Genomic DNA, 13,759 nt, shown 5'->3' with positions numbered 1-13,759 from the left:
GCTTGTGCTTCGACATGAGGCTATTGGAAGAGCACGTCCAGCTGTTTGCTGAGGCAGATTGGTTCAGGGAACCTGTCAGATGATTCGCTTCTGACTTGGGATGATCCACGTTCGCTGAAATAGAGTGTGCTGCAGGCAGGACCGGCTTCAGGCCCCAGCGCGCCAAGCGCGTGCTTGGGGCAGCATGCCGCGGGGGGCACTCTGCAGGTTGCCGAGAGGGCGACAGCAGCTCCGGTGGACCTCCCGCAGGCGTCTCTGCGGAGGGTCCACTGGTCCCGCGGCTCCTGTGGAGCATCCGCAGGCACGCCTGCGGGAGGTCCTCCAGAGCCGCGGGACCAGCGGACCCTCCACAGGGACGCCTGCGGGAGGTCCACTGGAGCCGCGGGACCAGTGAGTGTCAGAGCGCCCCCTGCGGCGTGCTGCCGTGCTTGGGGTGGCGAAATGGCTAGAGCCGGCCCTGGCTGCAGGGATAGAAATTGGTATGAAAGCCCCAGGCATTGGTTGTTGTTCTAGGTCCTTTAGTGTCCCTGCAACATTCCTTCGTAAACTTTGGCTGGCTCAACCTTGGAGAGTGTGTGACGCAGCCTTTGGAAATCAGCAACATTTCGGATGTCCCTGCCTATTACCAGTTTGACATTGATGGCAGAGAGAGTGTCTTCTCCTTTGACTGCCCGTGTGGAGTCCTGAGCGGGATGGCCACTCTCATCCTGAGGGTGACCTTTCAGCCTACTGACCCTATCATCTGTTACCGCAGAGTGATTTGCCTCGTCCATCACCAGGTAGGAGGGGCAGCAGGCGACGCTGTTACTGAGATGTCAGAGCACGAAGGAAACCTTGGGAACTTGCATCGGAGAGGGGATGAGCAAAATACTGGTGCAGAGCCTTGCTCATTGCTTGGTTATGTGTCTCTAGAGAGGGACGGGATCTGCAAGTGGCAGGAGAGTGCTGCATGGCGTTCTGCTGAGGAGATGTGTATAGGCTCAAGGGCTAGTGTCGTCTATTTGATCTGGCTGTGTTAGACACCAGGCAGCTGCGCTCATTTCAGAGCAAGATGTTTGTCACCAACACCAGGTTAAAAAATGAAACACAAATTGCCTCCCCCACCTTGTTTGGTAATGAATGTCAGGCTATGTGTTGGGTCGGGTTGTGCTACTCGAAGCTTCCCCCACATGACTGTGCCAGCACACCTCAATCCTGACCTCCTGTTCCAGTGTGGGGCTCTCTTTCACAGCTCCACAGGGCCCCCCACCTCAACCCTGATCTGTCCGCAGCACTCCCTTCTAGTCCTTGGCTCCCCTGCATAGCCCTGTAAACCCATCACTGCGTCTCCTCCTAATCCAGCCTGGGCCTTTTCTGAGCAGACTTATCACTGGGGTGTATTCTGCCAGGTGGTGTGTTAGATCTGCAAACTCCTCTCACCTGTGAGTCAGGTTACGTGTCTGGAAATGAAGAGCTGGTGCACTGACCCTGCATCGTGTGCCATCTACATCCCTCCCTAATTCTAGCAAAGATATTGGGCCAAATCCAGAGGCAATGTCAATGGTGGTGACACAGTGCTAAGTCTGTAACTTACCCCAGGGCGGGAGGGGGGAGTGTATGTGTGATGTGTAACAGGAAAAGCAGCCAACCGGAGGGCAGTCAAAGTAGCCTGTTTCCTGCAAGTGTTTCTGGCACTTCCCCAGAATCCGTTGTTCCTGGATTTGTTTGGTACCTGCCATTCTGATACAACTAAACCAGCCGTTCTGCGGCCAAGACACCTCTCGTGGTACAGGACCAACATGGCACGAGGACTGACCTTCTACCCACCGGACATCCTGAGCTCGATGCTGAGGGAGGGGAAGCTGCAGATGGATGAAAATAGAGCCCTCAAGCTGCCTCCACAGGTATGAGCTGCCCTTGCTGTGCCCACCAGGGTACCGGTTGCCCACTGCAAATGCCAGGCTGCCCTCATGCTAATTATGCAGTTACAACTGTATATAGCATCTCTTACTGGCATTCATCTGCCTGAGTTCTTATCCCAGCTCAGTTACTAGCCCACTGTGGGCCTTTGAACTAATCACTGGACCTTCTCCTGCCTCAACCTCTGATTGAAATTTGGCTAAAAAGCAGGAGCCTCCTTGGATCCCAAATGCTGAGCTTTCCTGGGAAGTCCTCTGTGCTTAGTTACAGCTTGCTGGTCACCTTGGCAGCCAGGACTGTGAGGTCACCTGGGCTCCCGTGTCCTGAGTCTCATTTCCCTGTAGGGGGTATGCTTTGCTGTAGTGTTTACCCCGGGGCTAGAGAGAGATCTGTTTCCTTCTCCTAGGTCCCTGAAGATAAGCCCCCTGAGGAGTACCCATACATTGACCCCATGACCGAATACTTCCACGATGGCATAACCAGCGACCTCACCATCTTTCCCCCTCACGTCAGTGTCAGCGTTAGGGAGTTTGATTTTGGTTGCTGTGTGCGGCTCCAGGAGGTGGAACCACTTCCTCTCTGCCTGACCAACCACACCAAAGGAAAGATCACTGTTACATGGATATGCAGGCCAGAAAGTCCCTTCCGGGTGACCCCTGAAACCTGTGACATCCCACCTCTGAAATCCACAGCCTTTCGTCTCGTTTTCCACCCTTCTCAGCTCAACACTCTGTATGCAGCAGAACTGGAAGGCTTTGCCTTCTACAAGGTCAGTAGGAATTACCAGAATCCACACCAAATGCAGCAGCATTAATGTCAAGGGCTTGACTGAAATCTAGACCTATGGCTTTCACCATGTCGGGCCTAAGATCTGTCCACCCCAGTGCTCCAGTCCCAAGGTAGGGAGTGAGTTAAGAAGAAATCGCATTGCCACCACACTGCCTGGGCGGGTTAAGCTGAGTTGGCTTTATTTAAACTGCATTTTGTCATATCAGACTTTCTCTGGTCTGAATGAGTGGCCTAGAGGACAAATGCTCCCCAACCAGCTGCCTGTTCCATTGCTGCTCCTTCCCTCTCTGTGGGCAGGCGTGGAAATACCCACAAAGTTTGACAACAAAATGGTTGAGAATCATTTCACTGACACCCTCCTTTTGCCATGTCCTGAGTTCAGTGTGAGCAGCAGGATGGCTGGGGAGCGAAGAGTTGGTTCAATCATCCAGGACTCAGAAGAGCAAGGTTGAGTTCCCAGCTCTTCCACAGGCTTCCTGTGTCACCTTGGGCATGTCACTTAGTTTCCCTGGGCTTCAGTTGCTGTAACATGGGGCTAAGAGCACGTCACAGGCGTGTGGTGAGGGTGAATGCATTAAAGATTGTGAAGCTCAGATACCTGCAGTAGTAGGGGACAGATAAGTACATAACTTATCTGGCATTGGGATGTCACTCTCTGAAGGTCATTCCTGATTCCGCCCTGCTTCCCTGATGCAGGTCGGCTCCTCTGTATCCCCTGAGGGTGGCAATCATATGAATGGCTGCTCATGCTGGCCCATGTGCTGTCTCATTTGAAGATGGTTCTGTGACACTTTCCCTCCCCACGGGTGCACGATTCTGTCTCTCCTTTGCCTGCAGGTGCTGAGACACTATAGTAACATCGAGGAGGACAGCACCATGTGTCCATCCTGGTGCCTGACCATCCGGCTGAGGGGCCACACCTTTGAAACAGATCGGCAGCACTTCATCCCGCATTATGTCCTGGACTCCCCCAAGGTGAGTGTGGTCGGTATGTGTCACGTGGAAAGTACGTGGTGAATCTTTGATGTGCAGAGTGCCGAAGTACGTAACCCTCTCTCCTCCTGTCCTGGTCAGAGATGTGCTTTGAGTGGCTTCCTACCCTATGGAGAACTCCCAGCTTAGGACAGGTGGGGGAGTCCCCCCGTATCCTGGTTCTCTTGCGTCCCAGCTTGTAGTGAACAGCTTTGTCCTTCCTGTCAAAGCTGATCTCGTCACTTTTAAGGACGGCTGAGATGGCCCCTCTCCCCATGTGCCTTAGCTAGTCTCCAGCCATTCGGGGTTGGGGGGTCAGTGACAGAGCAGCACACCAAGACTTTATTGGAAGAGAGATGTCCTGCAAGGCAAAGTGAGACATAAGTTGTGCTCTTGCTGCTGTTTCTCCCACACAGGGGTTGTCCTTCCCACGAGGCTAAGGAAGATCTGACTTGCCCCACCTCCAGGAGCCTAGAGCCTTCTAGGAAGAGCCCTCTTGAGAAATTAGGCGAGACTCCCCAGCTAGCCCAGAGGCACCCAGCAAAGGGGCTGCCTTGGTAACTTGCCAAGAACCCAACAGCCACCCATGATTTGCATAAAGTGGAGCAGATTGCAGCCATCTTTGTCTTTAACCCTGAGTGGGCCCTGCAGAGGCTGCTGGCCCCAGGGTGCTGTTTGGATTGGTAAGGAGCATGGCGTGCTGGGCGTGGAGTCTCAGCAGGCCACTTCAGACAAATAAAGGAGCGGGCAGGTGCAGTCCTCACAGCTCCACAGGTGTGGAATGCTGTCAGTCTGTTGGCCGCACTTTCTCCACCTTAGAGTGAATTCACTTCTCTTGCTTCCTTAGAAGTAGTGGCAGGGTTCACCAAGGGCTCAGGCTGGTGCTTGTCAGATTCCGGAAAGGGGAATTCAACTAGACAGAGATTTCCTGTGTAAACTGGCCTTCTGAAATGAACCCAGCCCTCCCGGCTCACTTTCTGTCCATCAGGTGTTCCCTGCGGTGGGTCCGAACACCAACACCTACTGCAGCGTGCTGCTCTGGAACGTTGGCACCTCCCTGATCACCTTCTGCATGAACCAGGACACCTGTCACTCTGTTTTGGTCAAACCCTGCTCAGGGTACGTAGCCCCAGGAGCCCACCAGATCTTCCTTCTCTCAACGCAGCCGGTGGACATGGCCACACACCAGCACATCCTGTCCTTGCAGTTGAACTCCTATCCCAAGTACACCCAGGTAGGGCGAGGGTAGAAGGATTCTTTTGTATTCTGTTCTCTCCCTTCGTGATAACCTTCACCATGGGCCTGGTTATTCCTCCCTTTTTGGTAGTTTGGTTTCTTCTGTTTTGGAAATGGGAATTTAAAGTCTTCTAAAATGCCCTTTGGGTGGCATCAGTGTGCCTATTTCTTTTTGGCACAGCAGGTGCCTTCCAGAGCCTGGTGCCCTTTGTTCTCCTGCCTGCTTTGTGCCAAGGTTTCTTCAGGACTCTCCATGACAGCACAACAGGAAGGCCCAGAGTCCTTCCCCCTTCAAGCTCAGCCCTGTTGTGATCCCAGATGCCTTTTGGAAGGAGCTGCAAATTTGCCTGGTCCTTTTAGAACTCAGCTAAGGTTTCCTGCTACTGTCTATTCCCTTTCCCTGAGTCCCGTAGGAGATCCGGCTCCGGAGCAGTGGCGAGTCCCTTCTGTTGCTCTTAGAAGGAGATGGGAATCTGTACTTCAAGCCTACCTGTGTGGGGACCTCAACCACACGCACTTACACCATAAAGAACTGCACAAGGTTACCGATGCATTTCAAGTGGAAGATCCGGGAGTCTGACAGCAAGGTCCTGTCTGTCAAGCCCGCCACAGGGGTCATCCAGCCCAACGAAGCCTTGGTGAGTTCTGCCAAAGTCATTTTCTTCAGCCACCCACCATACAGCTGAGAGCAAAACACATGGCAGCAGTTCACAGCCCCACTGGCCAAGAGCAGAGGGTGCCAATATATGTCTCGGGTAGGGTAGCTAGCCAGCTTCCTCCAGCTTGATCTGGAAGTAAGTTTGTTCCACCACATCCTTGTTTCCTTCCAGGCACTAGGAGCAAATATATTGTAAATCACTGGGCAGGTTTCCCTCTGCACCTCCTGTGGAGTGTAGCAAGAACTGGTGTATCTAAGAAGGCCTGGTTGTGAGTGTCTGGGCATGTGTTCCCAGTAAGAACCCCCAACACAGGGGTCAGGTAATGGGCAGGTAATGGGACACAATCGGGAGTCAGGACAGAGCTGAATGGAAGGATGGTTGCTGGAGTGTGACTGAGACACCAGTGAAGGAGGAAGGTGCTGTCTATCTTACACACCCAGGATTGTCAGCTGCTCCACAGTATGTTTGGAATTGACTCCCGGGCCTGGGCTGTGGAAAGGCTGGGAACACCAGTGAATGCCGTCTCCCTCCTGTGATTCCAGGCTCAGGCATGGACCTTTACTCCTGGGGAGGAGACCAAGTATCTCCTGCGAAGCTGGGTGTCAGTCTCGAGAGCCCAAGGGAGTTCAGCTCCTGAGTTTCCTGAGAGCACCCGCTACACCCTGCGGGTTATTGGTGAGGGGGCACTCGGCACCATTATGGTAAGTACCAGAGTGTGGGAGAGGGGGAAGAGAAGGAGTGTCTCCCCGAGGGATTAATTGGCTAAGCAGAATCTCCAGCCTCCTAGTAAAGTACTAGAGGAGGGTGAGACAACTGGTGCTTGGAGCCCAATGGCAGCTTCTTTCCAGAGGGAAGGAGGTGATTGTAGAGGAAAGAATGTTACTCCCGCTCTGCTGTACGTCTGGGTTGGCCTTGCATTCAGCAAGATCCATCACCCATCCATCGTTTGGTTATCAGGTGCCTATGCAGTTCACTCCTCTTTGCGTGGGGCAAGGCTCCATAGTAAGATTACAAGTCCCAGCAGGCAATGCTTTATAATCTCTATGGTGCAGATTGAGTCCCAGAGAAACTTTACACATCCCTGTGCTACACTATGGATATTGGCCTAGCCCGATAGCAGCTTTGTCCTGCCCCCTGAGCAGTCTGTGCCGATGTAACAATACCAGCCTGATCCTTGTGTGCCGGCTTTGGGCTCTAGGCTCAGGAAGAGCAGCTGGACCTAGGGAACATTCTGGTTGGCGGCCTGCAGTCCTGTGACCTTGTATTGTTGAATAATGGGACCTGTTCTCTGAACTACATCCTCCACGTGGAGCAGATCATCGCAGGACCATGTGACCCTGAGGAAGTCCTCAGCGATCCGCTAGGTATTAAAAGAATGTGTGGGGAGGTGGGATGGGGGGCACTGGGCCTTGTTTTTATTGCAGGCAAAGGCATTCTAAAACGGACAAATTGCTCTTGCCAGCTTGAGAAACACCTATTCTTTCTGTGACAGCTGGTATGTTTGAGAAGGTGCAGGTGTGTCCTGTCTGTCTGTCTGTCATTTTATATTGGGTACCTAGTGCAAACCTCTGCCACTATTATTAGAGCTGTAACACATTTCTACTAAAACAAAAGCTCCCTGTTCTCATCACTCACCAGTATTGCTCACTTCATCTGAAAATTTCCATGCTGGGATCCTGCTCAAAGTTTCAGCTCAAAGGGTAAAATTTTGAGCAAAATCAATTCAGAAGTTTTTGGATTTGGGAAAAAAACCACTTTCTTTTTAAAATAATATCAGTGCACAGATTTCTAAACAGGGCTAGAAGCAAAACCAGATTGACACTTGGCGCTTGTCCTGGAGAGTCCTCCATGAGGACTAGTGTGTGTCCGTGTTTGGTTTGGATTGAGCAGTTAGGTCTGTTTGAAAATGACACACTGGGTGTGTGCTGAACGAATATATACATTCTGAACACGCTATGTATACGATGTAGCTTGATATATATATAGAGAGAATTATCCTGAGACCAAGAGGTCTGTGCCCTCGCAGTACTCACTTCCTTTCCTTTCACTTGCAGCTTTAGAGCTGGATCATTACAAGGGGATGATTCCTGCAAGGGCAAAGGTCGTTGTCCAAGCAACCGTCAGCCCAGCCCGTCAACTGCATTACACCTGGGCAATCAGTTACACCATTTCCACGGCCAAAGGTGAGAGCCCTAGCTTGCCAGGAAGGACCAAAGGGCCATTCCATGGCATCCAGCCAGGGGGCCCTTTCCACGCCAGACATAAACTGTCTGAATCTGCCAAGATGTCAGCTCCCAGCTGCGCCTCTCCCTCCATTCCCAGTGGATTACTCATGCCTGCAGGAGTCTCTGTGCTGAACAGCTTGGCTGGACTCACGGGATGTTTTGCTTTCTCCCTTGCCCCCATGCTGTCTGCAGAGATGGCGTTAGACACAGCTGAGCCCTGGGGTGCCGAGGTAGAGATGGTGTTAGACACAGGGGTGCTGAGGCAGAGATGGTTCCCAGTCCACCCATTCCCCACATTGTCCCCTCTCCTCCACATGCTGATGCCCCACCCATGCAGCTTCCCTTTATATGTCTTATAACAGACATGTTCGTGTCTTGGTTGCTTCTGACACATGTGCCCAGGCATCCCAGGCAGGGGTCTGGCTCTCCAGTGGGGATCCAGACCCTACTTCTAGCCTACCCTGGGCAGCTTCCCTCAGCATTGCACTGACTAGTTCTTGTCTCTTCTCCTGCAAGTTCGAGATCCTGCAAACACCGTAGGGGAGCAGCAGGCCCTCTGCTGTGTAGTAGCGATGGGCGTCTACCCCTCTGTCTGTGTCACGGATGTGTGTGCAGCAGGAAGTGCCCGCGGCATCAGCAAGCTGCACCTCTGGAGTCTCTTTGCACTGGAAACTCTGAACCAGTACCTGGAGCGAGACCCCACCTCCGCAGAGCTCACCTACAGGGTTCCCACAAGGCACAGGTGACTAGAGACCCAGCCCAGAGGAGCCTGTAACCTGCAGTACAATCCAGGAAGGGAAAGCAAGGCTGGAGGGTTTCATATGCAGCTGGGTGTCACCTTTGCTGACTCCTTCTCAGCCCCAAAGCAGGCAGCTCCTCACCTCTCCCTGGCCCGCTGCCTGTGCTCCCTGTCCTGTCCTTTCCCCTCTGTGGGGAGGCTGGAAGCCTTGAAACTTCACCTCGCCTTTCTCCCTCTCCTCGGGTCCATCTGCATGGACTCAGCATTGCCCTGCTGCATGTGTGTGAGCCTGCTGGATGGTAGCAGGGCATGGAGAACGGGAATGAGTCCCACCCCGCTCCCCTGTCTGCAGTCATCCAGAGGTGATGCACTGAGCCTGGGTGAGCACTGCAATTCCGCAGGCCCCCATCTCCTCTCCAGGGCCCAGCGTCCGGCTGAGCTGCCATTCTGGCTGTGCCCAGCTCTCTTTGTAGGAGGGCAGTAGCATTCCTGGGTCAGCCAGGGAGGTTCCCGGCTATGACCTGTGTTGTGCCCGCTCTAGGCACTAAATACACTGTGCCTACCCAGCATGCTCAGCCCTCGCTTAGTGTTGAGTTTCCCAGTGTAGACTGAAGAGCCACCTTAGACAGAGGCAGCTCTCAGGAGGAGGGGAAAGTGTTTAAGTATCTGGGTGTCTCCACTCTGGGCAGCTGATATTCCTGGAGTGTGGAGCCCTCATGAGGAGTGAAGGTCACTAGCTTCTGCTGGTACCCAAGGGAGGAGCCTCCCGGCAGTTGTGTTGCATCCATCTCCTGCAGCACCTCCAGTGAGCTTTCCCTCCTCTTGGCTTGATTTCATCTCCTCTTTCTCTGCCCTGCACAGCATCTGCCCAGTCCCCCCTGTGCACACCCCCATTCTGCTGGATTTCAACTTTGGGGCTGCTCCAATAGAAGCCGAGCCGTCCGTGGTGATCCTCATGCTGGAGAACAATGGGGTCGTGCCAGTGGAATGGTACTTAGCTCTCGTTAAACCCCGTGCCCTCCTCTGGAGTCAGAGCTGCCCCTGGACATGGAGCTGCTCCCCAGGCACTGAGTGCTCTTGGCATCCAAGGGGCTCTGTTCTGAGGAGTTGAGCTAGAGGAGATCTGACAGGGGACTTCAGCAGGAGGGTTCTGAATACCCGACTGGGCTGAACTCTGTCCTATCACCTGGGGTCCTTCTGCAGAGGAAAAGCCAGGGTTGCTGCCTGTCACAAACTGTGCGGGACTGTCCCAGTTTTCATGGATTCATCTTGGGTCCTGCAGGTCAGGCCTGAGACTCGTGGCTCTATCTGGGTGGGGAACCCAGTGCTGGATTCCAGGAGGGTTCTGCAGGCCAGGGCTGAGGGGGGTTGGCAGGATGGCAGTGGTGAGGAGTTTCCAGCACTTCCGTGCCTTGTGCTAAAGCTGATACCTTCATGATCTCATCAGAACAAGCCCCCGTGTGGGAGTGATGCCCATTCTCATTCCTGCTCTGGCTGACTGGCTTTGCTGGGTCCATAGGGCTTTTCTGTTCCCCTCTGACCAGAAGATTGATGTGGAGCACTGGGCAGAAAACACAGAGTTCAACTCCAGTGAGCTGCACCAGATGAGAGTTCAGGACAACCAGCTCTTCAGTGTTTCCCCAAAGTCAGGAAGACTCTTCCCAGGACAGGAACAAACAGTGCAGCTCTCACACAGGTGACAGTTCATGCCCCCCTCTCTGGGGCCTTCCCTTCCATAGGGGTCAGTGCATACCTGCCAGGATCCCCCTATACCTCAGTGCTGGAACCATTCCCATCACACAGTGCATCCCCAGCAGGGCCCCAAAGAAGTCCCTCTGACTGTGTCCCCTTTTTTCTGATCCCAATGTGGTCTTTACTGGAATCACGTCAATATCGTTTAAAACTGGATTGGCCAAGGCATTCAGGAATGTGCTCTCTGGACCCACCCTGTGCCAGCCGGACAGAGTAGGGAATGGAGAGATGGCTGGATAGCTCCTCTCCAGAGCCAGTTTGTGTGGTTTTATCTATCAATAGTTTTAAAAAAATCAGGCTGGGCCCAGAGACCGGCTGTGTCAGCGACAGTGGCTCTATATAGAAAAATTAACCAGCTTTTACTTGGGGTCTAATCCTGATTGTCTCTAACTCTTCTGGACTTCAGGAACTCCGGGGCTCGGGCCTGTAAATTGGTGTGTGTCTTTATCAAATACAGTTGTGCCCTCCGTGTGTCAATGGCCCTTATGCTACAGTGACTGTTTCTAGCAGGGAAATGAATTGTCTCTCATTCACTGTGTGATCCTTGAGTCTGTCACTCCAGGCACAGGGTTAGATTTTTAAGGTTTTCCTCTCTCGCTGACCCTGGTGTTTTTTCTTGCTCTGCTAGACATGATTTCATCGGCACTGATCAGCTCCCGGTGCTGCTGAAGATCTCCCATGGCCGTGAGATTCTGGTAAGATAGCAGGCATTGCTTGCGTGCAGCTAGCAGGCCAGTAAGTTCCAGGGGCTGAATTCACACCGAGGCACTTTACGCAGGAGCCGCAAAGCATTCACTAGATGGTGACCTTCCTGTGGAGTCAGCGCCGAACCAGTACCTTAGCCTGGGGCACTGTGATGGAGGTGCCTTCTTGTGGACGAGGCATGAAACCCAGATTCAGACAGCTTGTGGTCCCATGGCACCTTTCATAGATTAGGGACCATTAAATTGTTTAGTCTGACCACCTGCACGGCACAGGCCATTGACATTCACCCAGTTACACCAGAATTGAGCCCAAGAACTCGTTCGATTACTACAGCTTCCAGAAAGGCTGCAGTCTGGAGCTGATGACATCAAGAGAAGGAGAATCCGGCCCTTCCCGTGAGAGTTGGTTCCAATAGTTAATCACCCGCTGCTAAAAAATTGGGCTTTATTTGTAATTGGACTTTGTCTGGCTTCCGCTTGCAGCCATTGGCTCTTGTTCTGCCTTTGTCTGATTACATAGACTACAGGCCCGTCACTACCTAGTCTTTTTTCTCCCCACATGGATACTATACACTCTACTTCAGTCACCCCTCAATCTTCCTTTTGAGAAACTAAATTGACTGAGCTCCTTGAGTCTCACCATAGGGCGTTTCTCCAGCCCTTGGATCATTTTTGTGGCTCTCTTCTGCACCATCTCCAGGTTTTCAAGGTCCTCTTTAAAATGTGGACCCCAGAACTGGATGCACTATTCCAGGGTCTGTCCCACCAGTGCTATGTACAGACGTAAAATCACCTTGTTACTTCACTCCCTATTTCCCTATTTATACACCAAGGGGTCGCATTAACCCTCTTCGCCATATCATCGCACTGGGAGCCCTAAACCCTTTTCAGGGTCCCTGCTTTCCAGGGTACAGTCCCCCATTCTGTAGGTGGGCCTGCAGTCCTTGTTCCTAGATGTGTCACCTTGCAGTTGGCTATAATGAAATGGATGTGTTCCAGCTCACTCTGTAGGACAGCCCTGCCCTCCTTGTTACTGTCATTCCACCAACGGTTGTGTCATTTGCAAATGTTAGCAGCAGCAATTTTATATTTACATCCAGATCATGGATGAAAATGTTGACTAGCATCAGGCCTAGACCAGCTCCCTACTGGATCCCAGAGAAACACCCCTATTTGATGAGGATTCCCCACTGATGGCTATTTTTGGAGACCTGTGTGTTAGCCAGTTCTCAATGCATTTAAAATGTGCTTTGTTGGACAAGACCAATTTCCCATAAACCACGTCGGCTGGCATTAATTCTGTTCCTGTCCTTTGTCAATTCAACCCTATAGAGTGAGCTATAAATGTCAGTGCCATGGCAAAATTCCTGCACGGGTGCCAGCGTCCTGCAACCTGAACCCCGCTGGCGTTCTCCTTGGAGGGGGTCTGTGACTCTGGCCGACGTATTGTTACATTGTACAGCTTATGCAGAGCAGCCCCATTCGTAGACAGCTCTGCTGGCTCCACACTCATTTCAGGAGCCAGCTCAAAATGGCCTTTCTGTTTTTTCAGTTCTCCGCACACTTACCCACCTGTGGTATCTCATGGACCTTGTTTCTTTATTTGCTTCCAGACTCCCTTTCCTAGTCTCACACTGGCCTCTTCTCTGCCGCTCCTCACATTTGGTGCAAGAGTCTTCACCTCTGCAGTTCATGCCCTCTCTTTGGTATGTTTACTCTCCTTCCATCGCTCCTCCTCATCAACACTGTCTCACTTCAGATCCCTCTGAGATGGGCCTTCTCCTAAAGCACCAGCTGCTCTGAGCTCCAGCATGTGATCGGCAGGATCTCCTACGGCTTCCAAGGTGTGGAGGCAGCTGTTCCCCCAGTGCCAGCAGGTACAATCTGTCCTGTCTGTGCAAAGGTGGGACAGCAGCCACGTGCCTTCAGCTCTCAGCTCCTTTCTCCTCACCCATCACTGAGGAGCTGCCATTCATTCTCCCTGCCTTCCTAATCACTAAAGCAGCTCAGAGCTGCCCCTGGTTTGCATTTTCCCTGAGGGTTTCCCGGAATTGGAACTCATTTCTCTCTCTCAGTTAGAGCCAACGTCACCTTGTGCTCTGCCGGGCATGGCTCAGGCCCCTCTGAGCCTTCCTGTCTGTCTCTGAAGTTTCCTCTGAGAGCTTTGTGTTCACATCACATTTTACTTTCCGTTCCTTTCTTTCAGGGCTATTGTCAGCTGGAAATCCAGCCCGTTGAACAAATTGTTCAAACAGTGGCTTAACTGTAACCTGTCCCTGAAACCCTTGGATGGGCTCCCTGTGCGCTGCTGGTTGGCACATTCCAGAGTGGGGCCGGCAGCTCTCTGGCAGCCAGCCAGTGAGGGATTAGTTCTAGAGCTCCAGAGGCACATGGCCCTGCCTTGCCCAGCAGAGACTCTGGTGGCTTAAGACCAGTGGCCACCAGCCTACCCCAGAATGAGGAGCAGAGGAGAGTGAGAATGGAGCGATGCTGAAGGAGTCTTGGAGGAGCTGCCACAGCCAATGCACAGAGGGCTGCACTGGCCCCTGTTCTCAAGGAGACCTGGACCAATGGAGGGGCAAATGCAGCGTCAGTGCACTGAAGGGAACACCTCCCCCTAGTACACTCACAAGTATCGTACAGGCTACAGAGCACCTGTGTGTCAAGAGTGCTGATATGCTGCATCAGAAAGGAGCTGCCCGTGCCCCACACTTTCCCTCTTCTGCACTGATACATTGTGGGGGGAGAGAGAGAAGGGGAAAAGGAAGAGGTAGTGAGGAGACC

At 52.8% G+C, this 13,759-nt stretch overlaps 1 protein-coding gene across 3 annotated transcripts in view; it reads left to right on the top strand.

The window, feature by feature from the left end:
• The window catches only part of CFAP65 (cilia and flagella associated protein 65), a 42,808-nt gene that overhangs the window by 10,417 nt on the left and 18,632 nt on the right, over positions 1-13,759 (top strand). For all 3 annotated transcript variants that reach the window (XM_032791664.2, XM_032791662.2, XM_032791665.2), the window contains exons 8-20: positions 514-779; positions 1,683-1,883; positions 2,306-2,668; positions 3,526-3,663; positions 4,649-4,894; positions 5,310-5,534; positions 6,098-6,256; positions 6,754-6,919; positions 7,610-7,738; positions 8,297-8,522; positions 9,381-9,509; positions 10,039-10,215; positions 10,900-10,966. In XM_032791664.2, coding sequence (XP_032647555.2) covers positions 514-779; positions 1,683-1,883; positions 2,306-2,668; positions 3,526-3,663; positions 4,649-4,894; positions 5,310-5,534; positions 6,098-6,256; positions 6,754-6,919; positions 7,610-7,738; positions 8,297-8,522; positions 9,381-9,509; positions 10,039-10,215; positions 10,900-10,966 — 2,492 coding nt within the window. The remainder of the gene's footprint in view (positions 1-513; positions 780-1,682; positions 1,884-2,305; positions 2,669-3,525; positions 3,664-4,648; positions 4,895-5,309; positions 5,535-6,097; positions 6,257-6,753; positions 6,920-7,609; positions 7,739-8,296; positions 8,523-9,380; positions 9,510-10,038; positions 10,216-10,899; positions 10,967-13,759) is intronic.

The sequence above is a fragment of the Chelonoidis abingdonii genome, chromosome 10 (assembly GCF_003597395.2).
Source record: "Chelonoidis abingdonii isolate Lonesome George chromosome 10, CheloAbing_2.0, whole genome shotgun sequence".
NCBI lineage: Eukaryota > Metazoa > Chordata > Testudines > Testudinidae > Chelonoidis > Chelonoidis abingdonii.
This window is presented reverse-complemented; position numbering and strand designations above follow the sequence as displayed.